At 40.9% G+C, this 25,788-nt stretch overlaps 1 protein-coding gene and 1 long non-coding RNA gene across 8 annotated transcripts in view; one reads left to right on the top strand and one right to left on the bottom strand.

The window, feature by feature from the left end:
* The window catches only part of NEK11 (NIMA related kinase 11), a 278,066-nt gene that overhangs the window by 145,508 nt on the left and 106,770 nt on the right, over window positions 1-25,788 (bottom strand). For all 7 annotated transcript variants that reach the window (XM_078432346.2, XM_078432347.2, XM_081790131.1 and 4 more), the window contains 4 exons: window positions 23,220-23,305; window positions 19,823-19,942; window positions 17,354-17,447; window positions 11,227-11,341 (listed from right to left, as the gene is read on the bottom strand). In XM_078432346.2, the coding sequence (XP_078288472.1) occupies window positions 11,227-11,341; window positions 17,354-17,447; window positions 19,823-19,942; window positions 23,220-23,305 (415 nt within the window). The remainder of the gene's footprint in view (window positions 1-11,226; window positions 11,342-17,353; window positions 17,448-19,822; window positions 19,943-23,219; window positions 23,306-25,788) is intronic.
* On the top strand, window positions 19,837-25,383 carry LOC144612787 (uncharacterized). Its single transcript, XR_013549861.2, has 3 exons — window positions 19,837-19,926; window positions 23,276-23,438; window positions 25,298-25,383. It is a non-coding gene; the product is annotated as an uncharacterized LOC144612787 (long non-coding RNA).

The following is a 25,788-nucleotide window of genomic DNA, read 5'->3' on the forward strand; positions in this document are numbered from 1 at the left end:
TCTGATTCCATATGCAGACCTAAGGGAGGCAAAATAATACATCTGAAATGAGTACAAACTTCTCCCTATCTTAGGAATCTGTGCAGCCCACTGAAATTCCTTTATATTCTAACTAAAGAGGAAACTAATAGAATTTTCAGAGAACTTGTCCAAAATCAGGAGGACACTTATACATATAGCCTCCATGGTAGTGTAGAGCAAATCCTTGTGTCTCAGAAAATCTTCTTGATTTCATTATAAACCCAGGGCAGAGAGTTCCATTAAAATAACTGCATGTATTACCTGGACATTTTCATTGCAAAAATCATAGTTATGCCTACCAATCTCTGTATTTTAATCTGAATTTGGCCTAAATCCCACATGAGACTACAGTGGAAAACTAATATATATTCTTGCCCTAATTAGGCTCCTTAGTACAAAATATATTTACATTTATAATGTATTTAGGGAAAATACTTGGAAATTTTAGCTACCAGATTATGGGCTCAGGATAGCTGGCAAAGAAGCATCTTTTTGAGAAAGAACTTTGTCCCTCCCAGGTCCTACTTCTGAGTATAACAGTGGCATTCCTGGCTCACCAATGGGAGGACACACGCATCTCTGAGAATCTGACTTGGGTTCTGCAGGCTGTCTATGGTGTTGACAAGGAAGATATTACCTATATCTATATCTATATCTATCTATATCTATCTATATATCTGCTAAGCTAATCAGCACAAATGGACATAATTCAGACCATAATTTGACAGGTGGAACTAACCAGACTGAGTGATTTTTATATTTCTCATAAATACAAAAACTACAGCAAATAGAGTATTCCAAATCATACTTCATTCATATTGTAAAGGTGCTTTTAAGCTATAATCAGAAGGTCTCCTGGGTAGTTAAAAACTGAAATAGTATTCATCCAATTCAGAGGTTTTATGTGGAAATTGAGAAAATATTGCAACTTGCTTTGACATAGTATTTTTTTAGTAAGATACTGTTGTACACTTTCTGTTTCATGCACTATTCAAAGTTCTTTGTTTATATCTAATTTATTCTTTCCTTAACCCTAGAAAATTAAGTATTATTCCAATTGTGCAGATGAGAAAACTAAGGGTTGGCAATAACTTTTTTTTTCTGCATTCACACAGCTGGTAAATGGCTAGAAGTGGGAAAAAGACAAAGTCTGGCTCCAAATTTCTTTCAAGCACAACAGTGGCTTCCAGTCTAGTGGATTTTTGTAAAGTGTCTATGGATATTCCAGAAGCTTTAGCTATTCTTCTTTTACATATAGTGGAGGTAAGTTTCTATAAATTAGAGAAAAGTACTGCATATAGATTGCTAACTGAAATACTATTTTATTCACCTCAAGCATATAGAACGACTCAACTTGACCACTGTGGCATCTATTGAGGGGCATGTGTCAGCTGTCCTTCCAAGAACTTGCCAATTAGCTGAAAAGCATGCGGTGAGCTGGCAGCCTCCAGCTGTAGCATCTGAGGATCCATTGAGCAGGAAGGGATAGTAGGGCACAGCATTTCTGCACAGTGCAGGATTCCTCTATGGGCAATCTTTGATCCAGAACTCTCCATCGGAGCTATAGTAAGGTCTGAGCCTCTTCCTACCCATTCATCCTTCCTTCCTGCTCACATCTCACAGGTGTCAGACCCACAGCGTAGTCTAGAGGCTCTCTTTGGCTACCCCTGATCCCACCCCCCATTTTTCTTTCAACAAAAAGTACCCTCAATACATCTCCTGCACTTCTCTTAGTGTCTGCTTCCCAGATGACCCAACAGATAAAACCACTAAAGAGTTATGTTCACATACAGGCTCAGGGGACCCAACAGATAAAACCACTAAAGAGTTATGTTCATATACAGGCTCTAGCAAGCCTGTTATAAGAGTAATCTACCAACCAGCATTTGCTCATGCCCTGTCATCTATAAAGTACACTCATAGATTCCATGGGGATACTAGGCTGATGCGAACAGAAGAGACTTGGGTGCACCTGTAACAGACTACACTTCATAAAACCCCTTTATTCCCATTGAATGTGCACACTTAACGAACACATGAAGGGGTCTGAGAGGATTATTTTGTGGGTGACCACTTCTTTAAACTAAATAGTATGGGCATTGCAGAGGAAGAAACCCTATTTTTGCACTGTGGCAACTCACATTAAAGATTATCTAAATGGAGGGGTATCTATAAAGAAAGATGCAATGGCTAGGGGGCTCAAAAAGCATGCATGGAAGATTTCTATTCCCATGTCTCCGACACTATTCCTCTATTTTTCATCTTTCCAGTATCCATCTGGTAAAATTAGATTACCACCTTCCTTAAGAAGAAAGAGTAAAAATTATAGGTGAACACTAATATACACAAATTAGCCTCTTCTGGCAACTTGTTATTCTACTGTTTCCCCAAATGAACTAATCTCTGCAAGAAATGTATGCTGCTTATGACAAAAAGCATTAGTGTTCTTACAGAACTTTTCTCCTAGATGTAATCATTTATTTAACAAATATTTACCGAGCACCAACTCAGAGCCAGTCACTGTCAGCAGGTGGGAATAAAATGATGAACAAGACAGACGTAGCCCATGCTCTTGTGGAGCTTAGAGTCTAGCTCAGGCTCTTCGAACTTGAATGTGCATACACATCACTGGGATTTTGCATCTACTGATCCAGGAAATCTGGGGGGAGGTCTGGGATTCTGCATTTCTGACAAGTTCTCAGGATGCTAATGATATCAGTCCTCAGACCATGCTTTGAATAACAAAGGACTGGCCTGTTGGCTCTCAGTTGCTGTGCTGTGACCTGCTTCTGTACTGCAAGTGCTTCTCAGAGGTGCCATCAATTGGAATCGATGAGTATTGCCAATATAATGGGAAACATAGACTTTTATCATGATGCCTATTTAGTGGAATTTTGAGTTGACAGATCAACATTTGTAGGAGTATGATTTACAGAGAGTAAAAAGTTAAGAGATAAGGTATGGAATGACATCAAGATGGCATTCTGGGAATAGGTGAGAGCATGGCCTCTGAACACGCTTGCCCAGTCAGAGCACTGACTCACTCTCCTCATCAATGACACAGAGCTAATGGGGCTAAGGGGAAAATTTATTTTAATTTTCTTAAAATTAAAACTGCTTTTTCTTAACCAGTAGTCACTTTGTAGCCCTCTCTAGTATACCACTAAAATTTCTCATCCAGAATGCTAATGAACACACAAAGGTTAGTCTTCTTCAAAATGTGTAATCTCACAAATTAAAGGCAGCCAAATATACAGCTATAGACCATACGCTGATAAGCAACCACTTATGACAACTGTCAAAGTTATCTCTTAAAATGGGGTTGTGAGGAGATGGAAGGTAGAGGGAAGGGAGTTGACTTAGTTCTAAGCTGTGTGAAGCCAGGAAAGCAGGCCGTGTGGAGTTAAGCTTTGGAGGGAGGTTGGGTTTGTTCTTTTTTCCTGCATTCAAAAGAGAAAATGAATCTGAGATAGAAAAAGGGTCAAGTCACTCTGCCCTCTCTCCAACCCCAAATGCCCAGGTACAAAAGGCAGTGAAAGCCTGCACGCTTCTTAAACTCCTCTACAAACATGTACTTAGCTGCCTAACCTTGAACAGTGAGAACTCTCATTAATAATTTAAAGGAGCCATGGCCAGAAAAAGAAACTGGGACAGGTCAAGGGATTAGCAGGAAATACATGGTTAGCTGTGAAGCTAGGGATGGAGAGTTACACTACACACTCCTATGCACAGAATAATAATGTGAGTTTCTAAAGAAATCTTCCCACAATCTCACAGACAAGTCTAACTGCAAATGCTGCAAATGCTGAGAATGTCACAAACATCACTTTCTGCAGCAGATGTGGGAAAACTGACTTTTTCAGAATAAGTCAAATTCATTATACTGCTCGTACACAGACACACTACTATGAAACATGGCAATCGCTCTGAAACTTTCTGTATGGTTCCAATTTTTCTTTGTCTTCTTCTTCTTTTTTTTTTTTTTTTGGAAGTGAGAGAAGAGAAGTTCAGTGGAAAATGCTGTTAGTCAGGAATGACAAAAGGTATTAGATACTGCTGCCACGGCTCCTTGCCAGAACGGTTTTTTGTTTGGGAGATGTGCTATTTCACTTCAAAAACCGACAGACTGACAATTGAACACAGGAGGTGGCTGATACTGCCATGGCCCTCACTGCCACAAAAGAGCCTCTCTACAAAGATCACACAAGACAGATTTAAATTCCCATCACAGATACCTACATTAAAGTCTGGTCTAAACAAACACCAAGATACAATATTTCAAAGGATCGAAGATGGTTAGTTGACTGGAGGCAAACCACCATCTGAAATAACGGTCTTAGTGTTCTGTGACAGCGTTACTATCTTTGGGCATCATAATGGTGTTCTCTTGGTGGCGGGTGCAAGAGCCCTGGGCACAACTGTGAACCTTGTGTGCATGGGAAATAATTTCATCAACCAAAGAAAAGTCATATTGTGGTATGTCCAAAATGCTGTCTGAAGCACATATTATGTGAGAGTTTAGTCTATTATATTTTGTAGTCTATCTGACCTGAAAGCCATGATTGATGCTTCTTTAATTTTCTGCTTAATTGATTCATTCCAAACACGACCCATGACAGGCCCAGCAAGGCCATTTAAGGATGCTCTCTGGCCTACCTGCAGCACCTATAGTTGAATAACTACTGTATAATTTGTATTTGGCTAAAGAATGGACCATGGAGTCACATACAGCTGAGGTGAGAAGCTTATTTTGAGGTGTCCATGGGTACTGATTTTCTATATGAGTAACTGATGTTCTTGGGGACTGATTTTCCTCTTATTTTTATAATGCCTTTTAGGACCCAAGAGTGAAGTGGTCGGTTGGGCAGGTGTTATTCTGCATCCACTTCAAGTTTTCAAATTGGATACAATCTTTTAGATTTCAGTTAGAGGCACCTATCCAGCTTGTCTTATGGAAGAAACATTCTAAACTATTAAATATGCCTCAGGGTGGAGAATTGGCACATCTTTATTCAATAGACTCATTTTAATTATCCTCTTGAGCTGAGGGAATTCGAGAGTGTCCGTAGGACCCTTTATTCCGGGGCGTAAATATGAGTGAGAGTCAGGTGGAAACACTACCATGCAATGCAAAAGTAACCCAATGGAATATGTGACAAATATGAAATAAAACCACCATCAGTTTATATTTATAAATCAAGCCTTTAAGACATGTAAAGCTCTGGGAGTGATGGGACATCTAGGAACACAGAAATGGCCGCCAGCACTTAGTCTTTTTTTGAAGGCTGATAGCCAGGGGGCTCTACCAGCTTCTTTGTCCTGGGCTGGGTTTAGCAGCCTGGGCTGTTACTTTTTGTTCTAGTATTTTGGGGCTGCTTTCAGAGGACACGAGGTCCTATGAGACTTGCTGGTATGGGTTCCTTGCCACAGCAGTGTGATCCCTCCAACTATAAAGACTGAAGAGAGGAGGTAAGGGATCCCAGCCCCTCATGTTTAAGCCAATTTTCCTCATGAGAGAAGACCCCAAAGCTCTGTTAATACTCTCTGTGGAAGGCAATATTGCTTAGCTGACATTAGAATAAAACCCCTGATCGCTCTCCAGACTAAGGACTTTGTGTCCCAAGTAATACTATAGATCTTCCCAGTTGCCTTCTATCTCCATGACATTACCAGGGTCTCTCTGGGCCATTCATTAGCTAAAGCACAGACTGATGGGCATTACTCATAATGGGTTTTTCCTTTCTTTTTTTTCTGGATATCTTATCAATGTTCTTTTTACTTATCAACTTTGTTGAGGTATAATTGATAGACAATAAAATGCACTCATGTAAAGCATCGAATTCAGTGAGTTTTGACAAATATATACGTCAAAGTAAACTGCCATCACAATCAAGGTATCAGATTTTTCCATCACCACAAAAGGTTCTCTTGTGCCCTTTGAGTTAACTCCCAATGGCCAGACAACCCACTGGCCTCATTTCTATCACTACGGATGAGTGCTTCTGCTTCTAGAACTTCACAGAAATGGACTCATTCAGTATGAACTCTTTCATTTGTGGCTTCTTTCACTCAGCACAATATTTCTGCTGTTCATCCATATTGTTGTGTGTACTGATAGTTTGTTCCTTTTCATTGCCAAATAGTGTTACATTGCATGGATAAATTGCAAGTTTGTTTACCCATTCACCTACTGGTTGGCCCTTGACTTATTTCTAGCTTTTGGTATTATGAATAAAACTTCTAGGAACATTTGAGTACACATTTTCTTGCAGACATACTTTCATTTCTCTTAGGTAACTATCCAGAAGTAGAATTGCAGAGCTGATAAATGTTTTCATTTGTAAAATGAAAACAATAAAAATATATCATTGTCTAACAGAGTTCAAATTACTTTATTTCCATTTGGACGTTAAAAGGGAAGAGTTGACGCCATAAGTCACAGAGCAGCCCTCAACTGCAAAGGGCATGTGGACTTCATACGGGCAAACAAAGTACAATTCCCTTGAGGGTGGCGATTTCTCTGAGCACAGGGAAGGGGCCCCGGACTTGCTTGTGGAGTAGCTAAAAGGGTAATTAAGTGACAATTGGTCAGGCTATGGGCGGGCAGCCGAGGCCCACATCACTGAAGCCTTTGCATCTGAAGAGTTGAGACCCATGCTCTGCCTGGACCATGCTCATGAGCCTCAAGCTATCCCAGCTTTGCAAGAAACCCTATTCTGAAACTCAACTGTGAATTGCTGAAAACAAGGCTAAGGTGCAATGAAATTGCTGAAAACAAGGGTAAAGTGTAATGAAATTCTGGCAAAAATTAACGTTCAAGAAATCATCAGTATTACATATAAAGAGTTAAATAGGGATCATTTCTTTAACATTCCAGTTGTACCTTCTCATTTGATTATAATGGTTATCCATGACTTTGCCTATATTAAATCAGCTGTAGTCAACTAAATGCATATCAAATGTAAATAATGTCTTACTCTGTTTTCTTTCTCTGCAACTAACTCCTCACATCCCAAAGGGAATTTCCCAATTCAACATCAAAGACTGATTAAACATTTGGTGTAGAAGTTTAAAAAAAAAAAAGACTGTAATTTTATTCTACATATACATGCTAGATAAAAAATAAACAAAAACTTCCTCTGGATGCTGAATGTTTGGAGTCATATCTTCTAAAAGGCAAAGAGAACAGGGGGACGTCTGGGTGGCTCAGTTGGTTAAGCGTCTGACTCTCGATTTCAGCTCATCATGATCTCACGGTTCCTGAGTTCAAGCCCCCTGTTGGGCTCTGTGCTGACAGCATGGAGTCTACTGGGAATTCTCTCTCTCCCTCTTTCTCTGCCCATTCCCTGGCTCTCTCTCTCTCTCTCAAAATAAATAAATAAACATAAAAAATAAAAAAGGCATAGAGAATGGGAGAAATAACTTCAGAACTCATCAACGAATTAAAGTCTCATGCCTCAAAATTTTATGATTAAGATATGTGGTCACTAACAATCTTCTGGTTGCCCACAACTCTAATCAATCATCAACACAAAGAACATTTCATAGTTCTAAATCTCCCTTTTCGGCAAGGGAATTAAAAGAAAAATGAACTATTGGGACCTCATCAAAATAAAAAGTTTCTGCTCTGCAAAGGAAATAATCAACAAAACCCAAAGGCAACCGACAGAATGGGAAAAGATATTTGCAAATGGCATATCAGACAAAGGGCTAGTATCCAAAATATATAAAGAACTCACCAAACTCCACACCCCAAAAACAAATAATCCAGTGAAGAAATGGGCAGAAAACATGAATAGACACTTCTCTAAAGAAGACATCCAGATGGCCAATAGGCACATGAAAAGATGCTCAACGTCACACATCATCAGGGAAATACAAATCAAAGCCACACTGAGATACCACCTCATACTGGTCAGAGTGGCTAAAATGAACAAATCAGGAAACTACAGATGCTGGTGAGGATGTGGAGAAACGGGAACACTCTTGCTCTATTGGTGGGACTGTAAACTGGTGCAGCCGCTCTGGAACACAGTGTGGAGGTTCCTCAAAAAGTAAAAATAGAACTACCCCATGACCCAGCAACAGCACTACTAGGAATTTACCCAAGGGATACAGGAATGCTGATGCACAGGGGCACGTGTACCCCAATGTTTATAGCAGTGCTTTCAACAACAGCCAAATTATGGAAAGAGTCTAAGTGTCCGTCAACTGATGAATGGGTAAGAAGATGTGGTTTATATATACAACGGAATACTAGTTGGCAATGAGAAAGAATGAAATCATGCCATTTGCAGCAATGCATATGGAACTGGAAGGTATTATGGTTAGTGAAATAAGTCAGTCAGAGAAGGACAGATATCATGTTTTCATTCATATGTGGATCTTGAGAAACTTAACAGAAGACCATGAGAGAAGGAAAGGGGAAAAAAATAGTTACAGAGAAGGAGGGAGGCCAACCACAAGAGACTCTTAAATACAGAGAACAAACTGAGGGTGGACAGGGGGGTGGGGAAGAGGGGAATATGGGTGACGGGCATTGAGGAGGGCACTTGGGATGAGCACTAGGTGTTGTATGTAAGCCAATTTGACAATAAATTATATTCATAAAAAAACAAATCTCCCTTTTCAATTTAGAAAATATGAATTTACAGGGAGGAAAAAAAGGGAATGTTTAAACTATTCTACAAGGCATTTGGCTCAATTAAAACTACAATGCATCTTTTGGATCTGACAGTTTATTATGGTAGTGTTTCCTTATAGTATAAACAAGGTAGTCATAGGAGTAGATTTGACCATTTCCAGTGTGGCTGGTAAATCAATACCTGGTCTACCATATTGAAACCTCCATGACAAAAGATAAAGGAGGATATTGGCTTGAGTTTCCCAGTAGCAGGTGCAATCTGTGGTCAGGGCTAGCCAAGGAGTAATCTGACTACTACAGTTCACAAAAATTAGCATAGGGATACACAAAGACTCTACCTTTTGAAAGTCCAATTCATTTGACTCCTGTCTACTTCTTACAAACCTATTGCTCCCATCCACCACCTCCAAATACATACACTTTGGGGGAATGGAAAGGGTGCTGCTCTAGAAGTTAGGCACTTCTGAGTTCTTGAGCAAATTACTTAATGTCTTTGGTTTCTCCTCCATGGAATGAGTAGTAAGTACTTTTCCTACTTAAAAAAAAAACCTCTTTTAACATTTATTTATTGTTGAGAGACAGGGAGAGACAGAACATGAGCATGGGAGGGGCAGAGAGAGGAAGAGACACAGAATCTGAAGCAGGCTCCAGACTCTGAGCTGTCAGCACAGAGCCCGACACGGGGCTGGAACTCACATACCGCGAGATCATGACCTGAGCCGAAGTCAGACGCTTACCCGACTGAGCCACCCAGGCACCCCGGTACTTTTCTTATTTGAGACACAGAGGTTGGGCCCAGACTTCTTGATCCTAGACCACCCACTCAATATCCTGTCCTGGGGATTCCTCTTTTTACATAGCGATGGCTCTGCCTTATATAGCAAAGCATAAGCCTTCCATATCAAGTGCTATCCAATGGCCTCTCAGTTTTATATTTTTGGAAGGAAAGGCCCATGGGATATTTCTATTCTCCCAAGTTTTACCTTTGGAGAATAACAACATATTAAAGAAATACTTGAAAAGGATTTAAGATGCAAATCCACCTGATATATATATTTGTTTGTCAATAACACCTGTTACCAGATGGCTTCCACAGTACCATTTTAAAATGTCAACCTAAAAAGCTTTAGGTGCTAGTTTCCTTACAGGTGAAGGAGACAGCACAAGCTTTAATGGCTCTGGCAGGAAGATATCAAATGTGAATTTGGGCTGTGATGACCAGTTAATCCAAATTTCACCACTTTCACCCTCAGTTTGGAAAGAGAACTCAACTACTGCCAGAGAGCTGTTACACCATTGTGCAGCCATGAGGATGCACCTTGAAGACCTCCCACTGCAAGGAGTGTAACTGGCCAAGGGCCCCAAGGCTGTGTTCTGAAATCCATCCCTGTGTTCTGTCAGAGGCCACTACCACTGCCAGAGTGCAGCAGGGATACTCGGGCAAGCCCCTAGCGACTGACTTCGCTTGAAGACTTCCTGATGTCTTGGTTGCCTCTGTCTGCCTAGCAGACTAGTACACATCCACCAAACCTTGCTTTTTTTACTTGGAACATGACTTGAATCATGGCCTGATGATTCTCTCAGCCTTTTCCAGCTCCTTCCCTAATGCTTTCCATGTAGCCATTTCCCTTAATAATATCCTTGAACTTTTAGTCCCATGTTGACATCTGCTTCTCAGTGGTCGAGACTAACATATCATTCATTTATCTATTCATCCATCCATCCATCCATCCATCCATCCATTCATTCATTCAAGAAATATTAATGGAGTTCCTACAATATTCCTAGCACTTTGTGCTAGGCACTGGGGATAGTGGTACAAGACTGAGATGGCCCTGAGATGGTCATAACCTTTCCTCTCAGGATCATAAATGCTTCCCTTTCTTTGGCTCTTACTTTGTGTGGGGCACTAAGGTAAGAGCACATCACATGCCTACTCTCATCTGCTTTTCACAACAACCCTTAAAGAAGATATTATTCTTGCTTCATGGATAAGGAAATTGAGATCTAGAAAGATTAAGTTGCCAGGGGCTTCCCTAATACAGGTAGCTTTTTCACTCCTAAATCATGTTTTTAACCATTAAGCTAGGATAGATCTCCCTCATTTGGGTAACAGTTCTGAGCACTTTTCTTCTGGTATTGTTTGCACATCCATTATCATCCATATAGTTGGTTTTCCAAGGTCTGACTTCATTTATTCACTTTACATTATGAAAGCCAGGGAATCACTTATAGAAGAGGGACATGGTAATTCAGCACATTCACGGTCCTACACTATTCCAAAGTCAGTTAATGATGACATTGTTTAACTCATGTTGAAGAGGTTTCTCACCTGGTGTGAGTTTCTAACTCATCTTCATCTATCACAAAGGAGATAGGAGAGGACAAACAAATCCCTTGGCTTCTCTGCTTTTTATCTTGGTCCCAGCTCAGCTCTGGAAAGCTGATGGCAGCTGGTCACATGCATCCAAAGCTTTTCTCAGAAGCCAGCCAGGCCTACTGGAGGGTCAGCCATACCAACCTATGTGCCAACCCTTCTGAATACTGATGCAAACTCATACCATGATCTCCAAGGTCAGCTATGGTGTCTTCTACACTTGACTCAAGTGGGCCAAGATCCAAGGAAGGAATGGGCTGAGACTCAGGCAGGTTCTCTGAAGTCAGGTCATCAGATTCCTTGTGGAAGGTAATTAACAATTCATGAGAAGCTGATAGAAAAAAACAGCATTACCACAAATGAAACAATATTGTTTAGAAGACTATTTGGAAATAAAAGTCTGCCTAATCCTCTCCCTTAAACATGATACCATTTCAAATTTTAAGAAGGCAGCTTGAGATAAGAGAAACACCAATTAAGGTGACCTTAATCTTCTACACCATCAATTTCAGCTCCATGACTAGGGTGAGGCAGGAGGAATGGCCATGAACACAACTGAAGGGGGTACTCACTTTTAGGCTCCTGAAAGAGAAGGAGCGATCAGCAGCTAAGAACAAATACCTCTTCAATTCTGCATCCAGGGTATCACATCTACCTCACCTTAGCCCAGCCCTGCTCAGTTTCCTCATCTCAGAAGTACAGCTGTTGCCTTGGATGACTTCCACGTTCTCTTCTAGCTTTAACGCTTCCATGATTCTGTGAATTCCAGTTTCCTAAAGAAAGAGATCTAAAAGACCACATGAAAGAATTCACACTTGGGTGCCTTGGGGGCTCAGTCAGTTAAGTGTCAGACTTTGGCTCAGGCCATGATTTCATGGTTTGTGAGTTCCAAGCCTCGCATCGGGCTCTCTGCTGTCAGTGCAGAGCCTGCTTTGGATCCTCTCTGTCCTTCCCCCACTTACACACACACTCTCTCTCTCTCAAAAATAAACAAACATTTAAAAAAAAGGAAAGAATTCACACTTCGAAAAAAGTAAAATTCTCAAATATATATATCAGTATTCCAATAGATCATTTTGCTTTTTTTTTTCCAGTTTTTTTTTTCAGTAGAGCTAATGTTGAACTGACCTATTTTCCTTGAAAAGTGGCTTTCATGGAGAACTACTCTGAGAGTATCTTATTAAAAACAGAAAGTTAGGGGCGCCTGGGTGGCGCAGTCGGTTAAGCGTCCGACTTCAGCCAGGTCACGATCTCGCGGTCCGTGAGTTCGAGCCCCGCGTCAGGCTCTGGGCTGATGGCTCGGAGCCTGGAGCCTGTTTCCGATTCTGTGTCTCCCTCTCTCTCTGACCCTTCCCCGTTCATGCTCTGTCTCTCTCTGTCCCAAAATAAATAAAAAAAAAAAAAAAAACAAAAAAAAACAGAAAGTTAAATTCAAACTAATCTTAAATGAATAAGCAAAACAAAGCTTGCCATACTGTGGTATGGCATTTGTGAAAACACAGTCATAAAATATTTTTAAGAAGTCCATTTTCTGTGCTGTATACTTGTTGCAGGAGGTGAAATTGGTTCCAAATTTGAAAGGATCACTGATAGCACACAGGCAACTTTAAGAACTTTAAGCACACAGAGAATGCGCGAAATGTGTTTTCACTTTTACATCAGAAATCATTGGAAAATCAGTACCTGGACCCTCAACGGACTTTGATTCACTAAGATTCTCTTTGAAAAAAACAGATAGAATTGTCATAATTGCTTCTCTTAGCAAGAACTTGATCCGATCGTTGATTCCCATTATTATTTCATTCTTGGAGACCTGAGCTGTTACGCACTTCTCCACAGAAAGCCAGTTCTGGCCCCATCAAAACTGGATGTATCGCAGGATAAAAGAAAGATCACGCTTCTCATGTGTATTACAGGAATCTAGTTTCTGTTTTGTTTTGTTTTGAAGCTACCATCCTTTAAAGAAATAGTGCCTAACATGAATCCACATTCAACTATGCTTCCAGATTTCAACACCCAGATTCAGCCAAGCAGAAAATGCCTGCCAAAATAAAAGGCCCCTGTCAGTTAGGGTCTGGAAAACAAAACAAGCTATTCTCCTAAACGCCTTGAAGAATTTTTATAACATGTTTAAGAAATGACAGAGCCAGCCCATTTTTCTCTCTTAACTCTGATTTTTATCTTATATGACTGCTTTTGAAATATAAGGTAGTTTGCTTCAGCTGGCAAGAAAAGGAAGAAGGAATGGAGAACAGAGCCCCAGTGAAATCAGGATGAAATTAAATCCTAAATATGTGTATGGGTGAAGACGGGAGCATTTTCCTCTTCCTTTTCTCTTCATCACATTTTTCTTCAGCTTCTTGCATCTGATTAATCCAATTTGTTTCTTACATTTTATTTCATCTTTTCCAGCTCACTGGTGCTTTTCCTTGAAATGTTTAAAGCTCTCCAGTCCCTCTGCAAAGTGTTTAGCTTCCCATTTTCTCTCTCCTTTGTTCCTTGAGTATCATTAAACCTGCCTCACTCTGTGCCCATGAATATGATTAAATGTGTCTCTTGCCTGCTCCGGCCCCTCTCTTCATCCTCCTTCTGGGGCCAACAAGGAAGCCCAAGGTCACTTCCCCTTTATGTCTGTTCCCTTTAAATGCTTTTTTCCTAAATAGTCTATAAGAAAGTGTTCATTGGTGGCTTTTCCAAGCCTTCCTTCATCTGAAGGTGAATGGCTTTCAAGAGCCCCAGTTCCTCTCCATTATTAATCAGAATGTGGTCCTACACCGGCAGGTCGGAATCACCAGGGAGCTTGTTAAAAATTCAGCACCCTATGCCCCATCCTAGACCAAACTAATCAGAATCTGCCTTTTAACAAAATCAACAGATGGTTTGGGTGAATTTTGAAGTTTGAGAAGCATTGCTGTAAGCCATAAGAATTTGGAGGAGAGGGGCACATGGGTGGCTCAGTCGGTGAAGCATCCAACTTTGGCTCAGGTCCTGATCTCGCAGTTCCTGGGTTTGAGTCCTGCACCAGGCTCTGTGCTGACAGCTCAAAGCCTGGAGTCTGCTTCAGATTCTGTGTCTCCCTCTCTCTCTGCCCTTGCCTTGCTTGCTCTCTCTCTCTCTCTCTCAAAAAATAAACATCAAAATAAAAAAAATTAAAGAATTTGGAGGAGAGCCAGTGGATTGCTGACCTGTGAGGTCAAAGAAGATTTTTCTGAAGAGAAGGTGACATTTGAAATTGAGAAGGTGGGATGCTAAAAATGTGCAGAAGGAAGTGGCTGAGAGAACTTCATGAAATAGGGCAAGATACCTGGGGGTGGCTATGCAGCCCTGTCTGTAAGACTGAACCAGCTAGAAGAAGATACTGTCTGCAAGAACCACGCATCTGCTCGCAACATTTCCTGTCCCCATCAATATGTAAACTTAGGAATGTGCTTCTGGAAAGCTCAGAGTCAAAGATGTTCATGACACTAAATCTCAGATGATCAAAGAATGAACCAACACCTCTGGACAAGACAGCATTAGGCACTTCCCCTCCTGCTCCTTTTGCTCCTTGCTGATGGAAACGAGATAGAATTAGAAAGAACTAGGTAGACACTGGGAAGTTGGGGGTTGGGACTTCATGAGATCTTTATGAAATCCTTACTTTCCTTGTCTGAGTTGAGCCAAGATCTAGACTATCCTGTCTGGATCTCACGTTCTGTGGGATAATATACAATTAATAAAATCTCCCAAGATTCTGCCTGCCATAAGGTCTCAGTTTTTTTTTTTTAATTTTTTTTTAACATTTATTTATTTTTGAGACAGAGAGAGACAGAGCATGAACGGGGGAGGGTCAGAGAGAGAGGGAGACACAGAATCTGAAACAGGTTCCAGGCTCTGAGCAGTCAGCACAGAGCCTGACGTGGGGCTTGAACCCACGGACAGTGAGATTGTGACCTGAGCCGAAGTCGGACGCTTAACCAACTGAGCCACCCAGGCGCCCCAAGGTCTCATTTTTTAAAAACATGTTTATTTATTTGTTTGAGAGAGAGAGAGAGAGACAGAGAGAGAGAGAGAGCGAGCAGAGCCCAATGCGGAGCTCGAACTCACAAACCGTGAGATCATGAGCTGAGCTGAAACTGAGAGTCGGACACTTAACTGACTGATCCACCCGGCGCCCCCATATGGTCTCAGTTTTACCTTAAAGTTACTGCAGGATCCCCCAAGGATCCCAGCTTACAGGAGGACAGGATCACTTATAGTGTATAGGATCATTTACAGTTGTTTAACACTGATAATAATATCCGAAATGAAAAAATAACTCACAAATTATTATTTTGAAAGGTCAGTAAAGAAAAGCAAAAACATCAAGTAAATTATCAGACACTAAAATGTAAGATCATACTCGAAACTACATTTGTATTTGCCATACAGCAACTTCAGGAATAAAGAAAGTTATTCAGGTCTTATACAACAAAATATTACCACATCTGTACTTCTCAATTTCTAATCTCTGAGGATAAAATCCCTTAGAAGCAAGGGTCCTTTAACATTCCAGGGAAAATGTCCCAGTTTTATTCAGATGATTAACAAGTAGTTTCACACACACTAACAAACACAGAATCTCTATAATCATGCCAGATTCCTCCTAAGGACCTTGGCAATTTGCAATTCTCAGTCCCATGGCAAAGAAAGCTGACAGACCTAGGAAAAGTCATGCACCTCCAGAAGTTATCATTTCAGGGCCTAAAAACTGGGGAGCTGAAGACAGGCACTCAGTGCTTGGAGGGGGCTCAGGTCCTTCCATGCAGTGGTGAAATCAAGACCTTTCTCCAAGTAGGGATCCAACATTGCTGCTGACCCCATCTCTTTCAGCCAGCAGTTTCTCTGTTCACTAGGTTTCATGAGTGGGAATGATACCAACTCCCATGTCTCTGGGACCCACAACAGATCCCACAGCTGGCTTCACTTAATGGAGTGGGCAATGGGAGGAGAGTGGGGTGAGTGGGATTGAGCACATGTCAGCAGTGTCCCTACATTATCTGCTAAAGCGTCCAAGAAAGAGATACTCTTTTTTAAAAATGTTTATTTCTTTATTTTGAAAGAGAGAGAAAAAGAGTGAGCAGGGGAAGGACAGAGAGAGAGGAAGAGAGAGAGAATCCCAAGCAGGCTCCTAACTGCCAGTGCAGACACCAACATGGGGCTTGATCTGAAAAACCTTGAGATCATGACCTGAGGCGAAATCAAGAGTCAGATGCTTAACCAACTGAGTTACCTAGGCACCCCAAAGGAGAGAAACTCTTAAGGTCAGAGAAGCCTGGGCCCCTCAACTGGTCCAACTTTGGGTTTTCAGAAATCTACAGCACTCACAACCACTAAATATTTCAGAAAGGTGAATTAACAAGTGATCCTAAGCTTTGCCTGGTTGAGAGTTTGGTGCTCTCTGATCACTGAGCTACAGCAGAGCTACTGTCCCCAGACTCCAGGGATCATCCCACAGCTTCAGGGGGCTTGGTTCTTCCTGCTAAAGAAAAAGAATCAGATGCAGAGATCTCCAATGAATCAAAAGCCAGAATTTGAGACAGTAAAGTTCTCCATAAAAATGACTCCTTCCCATGTTGCTTTTACCAGAAGAGATAGGAAGTTGGAGTTGAAGTCTATTGTACAAATACGACCCTGAAGAAAGACTTCCTTAAATATCAGAGCCTATACCAAGACCCATGAAGATGTTTTTAACCGTTAGGGAAAATGGTATTTGTTATTCAGGAGCTTGGGATGCAGGGGACATGATTCAGGGTCCATTTCATGGGACTCCAAAACCCTACTTATTATTGGACTTCTAAGGTAATTATTCAAAGTTCAAAAGGGGTGTTAACACAATGCACAATGATACAGACACGAGACAGAAAATAAAAAGTGAAAGAATAAAAGATAAGACAGAAAGGGAACAATGGACTAAAGAGGTAAAGCAACAAGAGCATGGCTGAAATTAAAAATTAGATAGGAACACATTTGCTCTGCAAAGTCATAATTTTACTCCTCAGTTGTTCATTCTGTGCTGATTGAGTTATCCTGAACACAGTATGCACTTGGATGTTTTTGGATGAATCTATCAATCCATCTCTAAGTACTGCTGCTCTGAATTACTGTCATCACTAACCACTGGTCTATATTCTAAAATAAACCCTACTACCTCCTCCCCGAATGGGGCAAAGTTGGTCTGGATGCCTTTTTTCTCCCCTTTGTCCTTCTTCCTGCCTGATCAGCCACATGAATGTGATGAATCTGAAGCAATTCAAAGTCTGATGTGAAATTTAAAACAAGAGAGCACTTACATGGAGAACATCAATAGTTAGCTGCTCAGAGTTCCGAGATCTCAACTCCTGCATTCGTTTGTTATTTTCTTCATATTTTTCTTCTGCAAGCTTTCTGCAGATTTAAAGTGAGTGTAGAAAAAACAGCTGCATTTTGCTAAAGCCACATCTATACTATGCAGGTAAGCGTGATCCCTGTTTCAACAGGCAAACCGGGGTGTTGGGAAACCAGGTCAATGGGTCTCTCCCTCATCAAGGAAAATGCAGTGCAGAACCCACTTGATTCTCTTGTAAGCACACATGATAATGCTCTGGCTGCTCGTCCATCCTTAAGGCCCCTAAAATGAATGCCTGAGGCATGCCTCTGAGGCAAAAGAAGGTGGTTCTTTCTTTGATCCCTGGGCATTCTCTGTGGTGGCAGGGGTGTGCGCCCCTGACGTCCAGACAGTGCCCAGCACATACTGATAACTCGACTACTGTTCTCAGGATGAATTAACCCACACACAAGGAGATTAGAGCTAGATTTCAAAGAATTTACGCAAAGAACTTGAGAGTCACTGTAAAGGGGAATTTTTCTCAGACACATTTTGTTTTGTGTGTAGTATAGAAGAATAGAAAGTAACAGACCTGCTACTAAATTGAAAGAAAGATTTGAGTTCTGGTGATTACTTGTGTGCTAATTTCGATTTAGATTGTTGAAAAGTCACTGAACATCCCTGTAGTCAAATTTTGTTTATAAAGTGGGTACCTTATATCCCTTCTGACAATAGAGTCTTTTTATGACTGCACTCGAATCCTAAAATAATGATCAAAAACAATTCCAATGTAATTTATTCACAAAATTAGGACCAAACTTTAGTTAAAACCATTGTCTTTAAATAAGAAACATATTGAATGTCATGTGGAAGATGGATGACTTACTTTGTGTATAAAAAAGTTTTAATCTGAAACATAATTTGTAATATGCGTACAAGTTATTAAATTGCCTTTTTAATCTGTTCCCGTCAGAGATTTCATTTTCCTCTTACCCTCAAACAATGACATGAGTCATGGTACCTCAGGAATATTGCCATTCCCGAAGAGTTAGAAATAGGCCTGGGACTGTGACAGTGGCTCAAGGGATTTATGTAAATATATTTTCTCAGTAAAACCCATACTCAGTGGTGCCGTGGTTTGCAGAAACCAGCTTGCACTAGGTTCCCAAGAGCAGATTGTGTCCATATCTTCCAACTGAACATTCAATGATATCATACCGGTGGCTTGAAATTGGCCATCATGGGAGTATTTACACCCCCTGCCCCACAACCCCAGAGGTGGTTGTTAAACATTTACCAGCACACGACTACCCCTGATGCACTCTGACAGAAATAGCTTTCCACACTGATTACAGAAAGCGTGTGTTAAGGGAAAAGAAGTAGTCTCACCGATTCTTACTTGGTTCCTCATGATACGCACTGCAAGTGCGAGAATACCTCTAAATCCTCTTTCAGATATGCTACCAAGGTCACAAAATGAACAGATTTGAGTTTCAGGTCTTTTCTGTCTCTCTAGTTGTTAGTTGGGGCTTCTAAACTACTAAAAAGTTGGCAGAGGAAGAAAGAAGAAAAATGAGGAAACTGGATAATCTACCAACTGAAAAATCTGTCTTGCAGAAATTGGGAGTCTAGGTCTCTTTGGAATTTTCCCTTTTCATGCCAATACTTTAATTCCTAGTGATACTGTCCACCAGCAGCCCACCTTGAGCATTGACTTTTCAAAGGGTTTCACTTGGCAGAACAGAGCTGCTTTCAATCTGCTTCCTAAAGCCAACAATTTCCTGCTGGGACATTCTTCTCCCTATAGACCAGCTAGGTCTCCTGGCAGAGGGAGTACAGCAAACATCTGGGGAGTGAGGACAAGATAGTGAAGCCACCCTCTTCACTCTCTTGCTGGCATATGTACAAGAGGTGTTAGGGGCGCCTGGGTGGCTCAGTCGGTTGAGTGTCCGACTTCAGCTCAGGTCGTGATCTCGCCGTTTGTGAGTTTGAGCCCTGCGTCGGGCTCTGTGCTGACAGCTCGGAGCCTGGAGCCTGCTTCAGATTCTGTGTCTCCCTCTCTCTCTGCCCCTTCCCTGCACATGCTCTGTCTCTCTCTGTCTCTCAAAAATGAATAAACATTAAAAAAAATTTTTTTAATAAAAAAAAGAGGTCTCAGCAACAATGAAGCTTCATTTGTAGGCTGACTCTATATTTTCATCACTAATTACGTCCCTGATAGTCAATCTTTCTTTGCACCCAAGACTGAAAGCCTGACATTAATGGTGGCTGGCATCCAATAACCATCTATGGCTGAAATAACCGTCCTTTGAGGGGACGAGTAAGTGATGAAACAAATATAAATGCGTATATGCATTTTGATTTCTTGTTTTTGCTTTTGCTTTTCTTTAGCAAATTCCTTTGGAGTCCTGTGAAGTGGCCAGAGCCCAAGGTACCCTAAGGAAAGGCAACTTACTTCAGCTTCCTGGCCTTCTCATCAGCTGCCTGGAGCTTCCTCAGCCGCATCCTTTCTCTTGGTGTCATTTTCTGCACTTCAGACAGCGCCCGCAGAGTCTGCAGGTGGATCTTTTTTTGCCTATGAATAATAAAGATCCCCCACATGCAGCTCATCCCAAACATGCTCAGAAAAATTAAACAAATATTTTACAGAAGTATCATTACATTACCGAGAAGGGGGAAGCATCTGGAGACAGGCCAGGCAAAAACTAATAAACTCAGGGTAGGTAATGAGCCAACCAGGACTGTGGTTAATTGGCAATATTTTTCAAATTAGACTTTTGTTTAAAAGCAAATTACATATTTAACAAATTTCTGCTCATTTCATTGCCTATGACTGCTGTTTATAATGTAAGGATCAAATTAGGATCTTGGCCATCAAGGAATAAATGGACTGGCAGACTAATTCAACCATGTGCATAGGATATACTTTGGAATTAGGCAGGGTTTGAACCCCATCTCTACCACACATCAGCTCTGTAGCCTTGGGCAAGTTACTAAACCTCAGTTTTCTCATCTGTAAAGCACAGGCTATGGTGAGTACTATATGAGATAACGTATATATAGTATGTGACACATAAAAGGCCCCATATGGTAGTATTTTAGTAGCTACATTTTGTTGACTATGTTGTAAATTCTATGCTTCATACAGTAGGTAAGCATGGCACAGTGATTATCACACAGATTAATAACAGTCTCTGGGTTCAAATACTAGTGCCCAGGTTACATGTATAGGCCCTCAGGGGGTAATGTTAGGCATGTTCCTATAACCTAGATTCCTTGAGTTGCTAATTATTCTTTCCCGAATGCCTGGATTCTTATTTGATTTTTTTTTTTTTTTTTAATTTTTTAACGTTTATTTATTTTTGAGACAGAGAGAGACAGAGCATGAATGGGGGAGGGTCAGAGAGAGAGGGAGACACAGAATCGGAAGCAGGCTCCAGGCTCTGAGCTGTCAGCACAGAGCCCAACACGGGGCTCGAACTCACGGACTGTGAGATCATGACCTAAGCCGAAGTCGGACGCTTAACCGACCAAGCCACCCAGGTGCCCCTCTTATTTGATTTTATATTAAGTTAGAGATGTGACAGTAGTGGATATTTTTAAAACACTAGACTAATCTTGGCTATTACTTTGCACTGCAACTGTGAAATAGTTTACCTGATGGCGCTTACAATTAAAGTTACTTAACCTCTCTATGATCACTAAAATAATAATAATAATAATAATAATAATAATAATAATAATAATGACACTTAAGTCATAGGGTTCTTGTGAGTTTCAATGAGTTGACTCATGTAAAGTGCTTATAACAAAGCCAAACACCCCCCAAAATATTAGTCAATATTATTATTTAAGAGCCTCTTTCTTCAGGTAAAGAAATGTGCTTACATTACTCATGTATGGAAAGATCTGCAACCATATTCTCAATGACCTTTGTTTCTGTGCCTGACTTGGTCAGGGCCTGATACTGCAGAATGGCTTTTGTATTCAACTCCCTCCTTAAAAAACACTAGAGAAGTCTCCTCTATTTCATTTATTCCCACTCTAGCCTTTATTATTTTGTAATAATTGTAATTATTTTGGAATATTTTGTGTAATTATAATGACTACTTGTAGATAGCTCTTATCCCTCTGGAATACAGTTGGAGCCTCTAGAAGACACAAAATTTTCTGGAATATACATCCTTTATTTTGTAAGATCAAATAGAGATCCCTAAAACATAGTCATACATAGTGAAAAAAGTGACAACTTGAAATCATATTTTATGATGAGAAAGACCACCCAAACAATTGGATTCCAGCACACTTTAATTGTAAGTGTCATCAGGTAAGCCATCTCACAATTGCAGTGCAAAGTAATAGCCAAAATTAGTCTAGTATTTAAAAAATACCTACTACTCTCACATCTCTAGTTTAAAATAAAATAAAATAAGAATCCAGGCATTTGGGAAAGAATAATTAGCAATTCAAGGAAAGTAGGTTTCCCCTAGTTAGCCCCTGAGGTACAGGGTATTTTAACTGGAAATCAAGCATTAAACAGACTTTGATGAACCAGTTTCCTCAGTTTGAATATGAACTGGAAAACAGTGCAGTTGAAAACCACTGGACTGAGGGGTAGAGCAACATATCTGTGTTATTTGGCCTTGAAGATTAGGCTAATGAGGGCTCCTGTTCCCACCTACAGCCTTGCACATCTCTACCTTTGCACGGGGTCATTAAAAATTAAATAGAGAGTTCCTTCAGCAAAATTGTAGATTTGGTCTTTATAAGTGGTGCTCCCTGGAGTTGTGCAGTCCACAGCCTGCAGGGCGATACATGGCTGTTCAGAAGTAACCTAGTATTCTACGCTCTTGTATGGTATAGCACAGAAATTTTGAATGAGGTAGGAGAGAGAAGTTAAGTAATTATGGGGGCGTCTGGGTGGCCCAGTAGGTTAAGTGTCTGACTTCGGCTCAGGTCACGATTTCATGGCTCGTGAGTTCAAACCCCACATCGGGCTCTGTGCTCAGAGACTGGAGCCTGCTTCAGATTCTGTGACTCCCTCTCTCTCTGCCCCTCCCCTGCTCACACTCTATCTTTCTCCCTCTCAAAAATACATACAAACATTAAACAATTTTTTTTAAGATATAATTATGCTTGTTGGGGGATCTGGGTGTTCAATCCGTTGAGTGTCTGACTCTTGGTTTCAGCTCAGGACATGATCTCACAGTTCATAGGATTAAACCCTGCACTGGGCTCTGCATTGGCAGCACAGAACCTGCTTGGTATTCTCTCGCTCTCTCTCTATCTGCCCCTCCCCGACTTGTGCTCTCTTCATAGTTATATATCTCTATTTATATTTATAAATGAATTAACTTTCAAAAAATAGTAATAATTATGTTTGTGAAAAACACATTCTCTAGTTATATGTGTATCTGAAGAAATAAATTTTGGCTTGTTTTCAATTGTCCTAGGACTTTACAATGTTGTCTTCTCAATAGATACTCTGCCAGTTCCTGTTAAACAAACAAGATGTGAAAACCATTTATGCTTAATATAGAAGGTTCATTAGCATAAATATCACTAAATGTTTGAGATATTAATTTCTCTATATACTTACAAGGCAACTGCAGAGCTACCCTGCAGATCTGTAAGCTGTGCAGTGGTTTAAAACTTTTATAATTCAATTTGCTACCACCTGGGGCAAAGGGGCTTTGGAATGCCAAGATACTGAAGCTCCTTAATTTCTTGGCAAGACTTAAGTGAATTCTAGGAAACTCCAAGCAGTCAGCTTAGCACTAATAGATTTTTAAAGACAAATGCATTTAACATTTATGCTCAATGGGCTTTTTAAAAACAAAGCAATTACTTACATGGCATTAATTATCTGAGCAGCCTCCTCCTGACAATTCAAATTCTTGTCTTCCAGAGTCATCTCCGAATATCTACACATCAGGCGCTAAAATAGAGAACAACCCTGATGCACCTTAAATACTCCTCTTCAGGGATGAAAGGGCATAAAACTACCAGGGGTCTTTTCTGATGTGCAGTATTAATGACCATGCCTGGGAGCTTGAAAATAAAACCCACCGGTAACTATTTTTCCTTCTATAAAGGGTTACAAAAAATTGCATGGTAGCTTACGCAGCTTATGCTTGTCTCTCCAAGTTCATCTTGCACTGCCTGCTCTCTCACTCCCTGCTACCCACCACGGGCAGGCTTCCCATCAGCTCCATGAACACACAGGCTCTCCCCGGCCTTGGGTCCGTGTCCCCACTCCTGGGGCCAGGACTAGGGTGGGACAGAACGAGGCACTCACTGCAGGTGCAAAACTGAAGGGGCACCAAAAGACTCAGTAACCAAGATAAGTCATATTTTAAGGCAATATTATAAAAAATCAAAATTAATGCAAAAAGCCATGGAGAATACAATATCAAATGTTTACATCTTGCCTTTTGTAACATGGATGGATCTAGAGGTATAATGCTAAGTAAAGTAAGTCAGAGAAAAACAAATATCATATGATTTCATTCTTATGTGGAATTTAAGAAACAAAACAAACAAAGGAAAAAAGAGACAAACAAACAGACCCTTAACTATAGAGAACAAACTGCTGGTTGCCAGGTGGGTGGGGGATGGGGAAACGTGACGAGGATTAAGAGTACACTTACTGTGCGATGAGCACTGAATAATGTACTTACAGAACTGGTGAATCACCGTATTGTACACCTGAAGCTAATATAACTGTTAACTTTATGTTAATTATACTAGAATTAAGAAAATAAAATAAATAAAACTTTATAAAGACAGGACCCAACCCTGAACATGCACCAGACTACCTCATTTGCATCACCCTAATCCCAGCCCTGTTGGATCCTGTCTTTGAATTTTTGATATTTTGTTACCATGGACTTCTAGAATTTTTAAAATGTTTATTCATTTTTTGAGAGAGAGACAGAGTTTGAGTGGGGGAGGGGCAGAGAGAGAGAGAGGGACACAGAATCAAAAGCAGGCTCCAGGCTCTGAGCTGTTAGCACAGATGGGGGCCTCAAACCTAGGAAACGTGAGATCATGACCTAAGCCAAAGTTGAATGCTCAATGAGCTGAGCCACCCAGGTGCCCCATTAATTTGGATTTTTTACAACATGTTTATTTTTTTATTTTGAGAGGGGTGGGAGTGGGGGAGAGAGAGAGAGAGAGAGAGAGAGAGAGAGAGAGAGAGAGAGAATCCCAAGTAGGCTCCATGCTGTCAACACAGGGCCCAATGCAGGGCTTGATCCCATGACCCTGGGATCATAACCGGAGCTGAAATCGAGAGTCGAATGCCCAACCAATTGAGCCACTCAGGCGCCCCTAATTTGGATTTTTTAAACACTGCTATCAAATGTTATTTATCCTGATTACTGAGTTTTTGATGGTCTCTTTAATTTTGTCCAAGGGCAAATGCCTTACTCACCTCACGCTAGTCCCAGCAGATCCCCTTGGATTCCTTTCAACTTTTTTTTTTTTTTTTTGGTATGCTCACAGCCCCATCAGGGTGGTTTTGATCCCAACAGTTAGTATCTGTGCCTCTTTTTCAGCAACCTGCCCTTAGGCTAATGGAACTGGCTTTGCATAGGGAAAGTTTTACATAGCGAGAGCCAAAAGTCCCTGGGAACTTCTACCTCCCTTCCGTCCCCTGTCCTGCTCACCCCACTTTTCCTCAGGGGCTTCTGTAGAGAGCACATTGCTGCATAAGAACCCTCCCCTCCATGTCCCCCTTTAGAAACATAATCTGACTCTGGGCTCTGTCCCCGCTAATTCCCTGTGATTCCAACATTCTCTCAGGCTCTTTACATGTCTGGGTGTTTCTCACCATCTCACTGGTAGGGAAATGTAACCGACTCTTTCTTTGACCACCAAAGCCATCCCCTTCCCTTACTTTACAGCATCCTGTGTGCTTTCTTCCTAGTGTTCCTGATAATGTATGATTACTTTTTCTTGGGTACTGGGTCCTCTTCCCAGCAATCAAATTGCAAAAGACGGGAGCCATAGGCCTTCCTTTCAGCACCTTCAGCATCAGCACTGCGCCCAGCACACAACTGATGGGTGCACATCAAGTCAGCATCCTTGTTTCCTGCCAACGTAGAAACTGGACGCGGACGAAAAGGTGTGCCCATTTTTGAAGGTGAATGACTATTTGTGGGTCCACTTAAAATTAGTCATAAAATTAAAGGAAATTTGCCTGAGGCATTCACAAAAGCCTAATTTAAAAAACAAGAACAAAAACAAAAATCTCCAATAGGGTACTGTTTGCTTTTTTTCTTACCACCAGAGGTAGATTCTCTGCATCAAAATTTCTAATCTACAGGAAAACAAAATAAATTCACCTGATCAATAAAATGGATTATTAACACCCATAACAAAGGAGTGGAATAACAAAGACTCAGTGAAAATCCCAGA

Source organism: Panthera onca, chromosome C2, assembly GCF_046562875.1.
Source record: "Panthera onca isolate mPanOnc1 chromosome C2, mPanOnc1 haplotype 2, whole genome shotgun sequence".
Lineage (NCBI taxonomy): Eukaryota > Metazoa > Chordata > Mammalia > Carnivora > Felidae > Panthera > Panthera onca.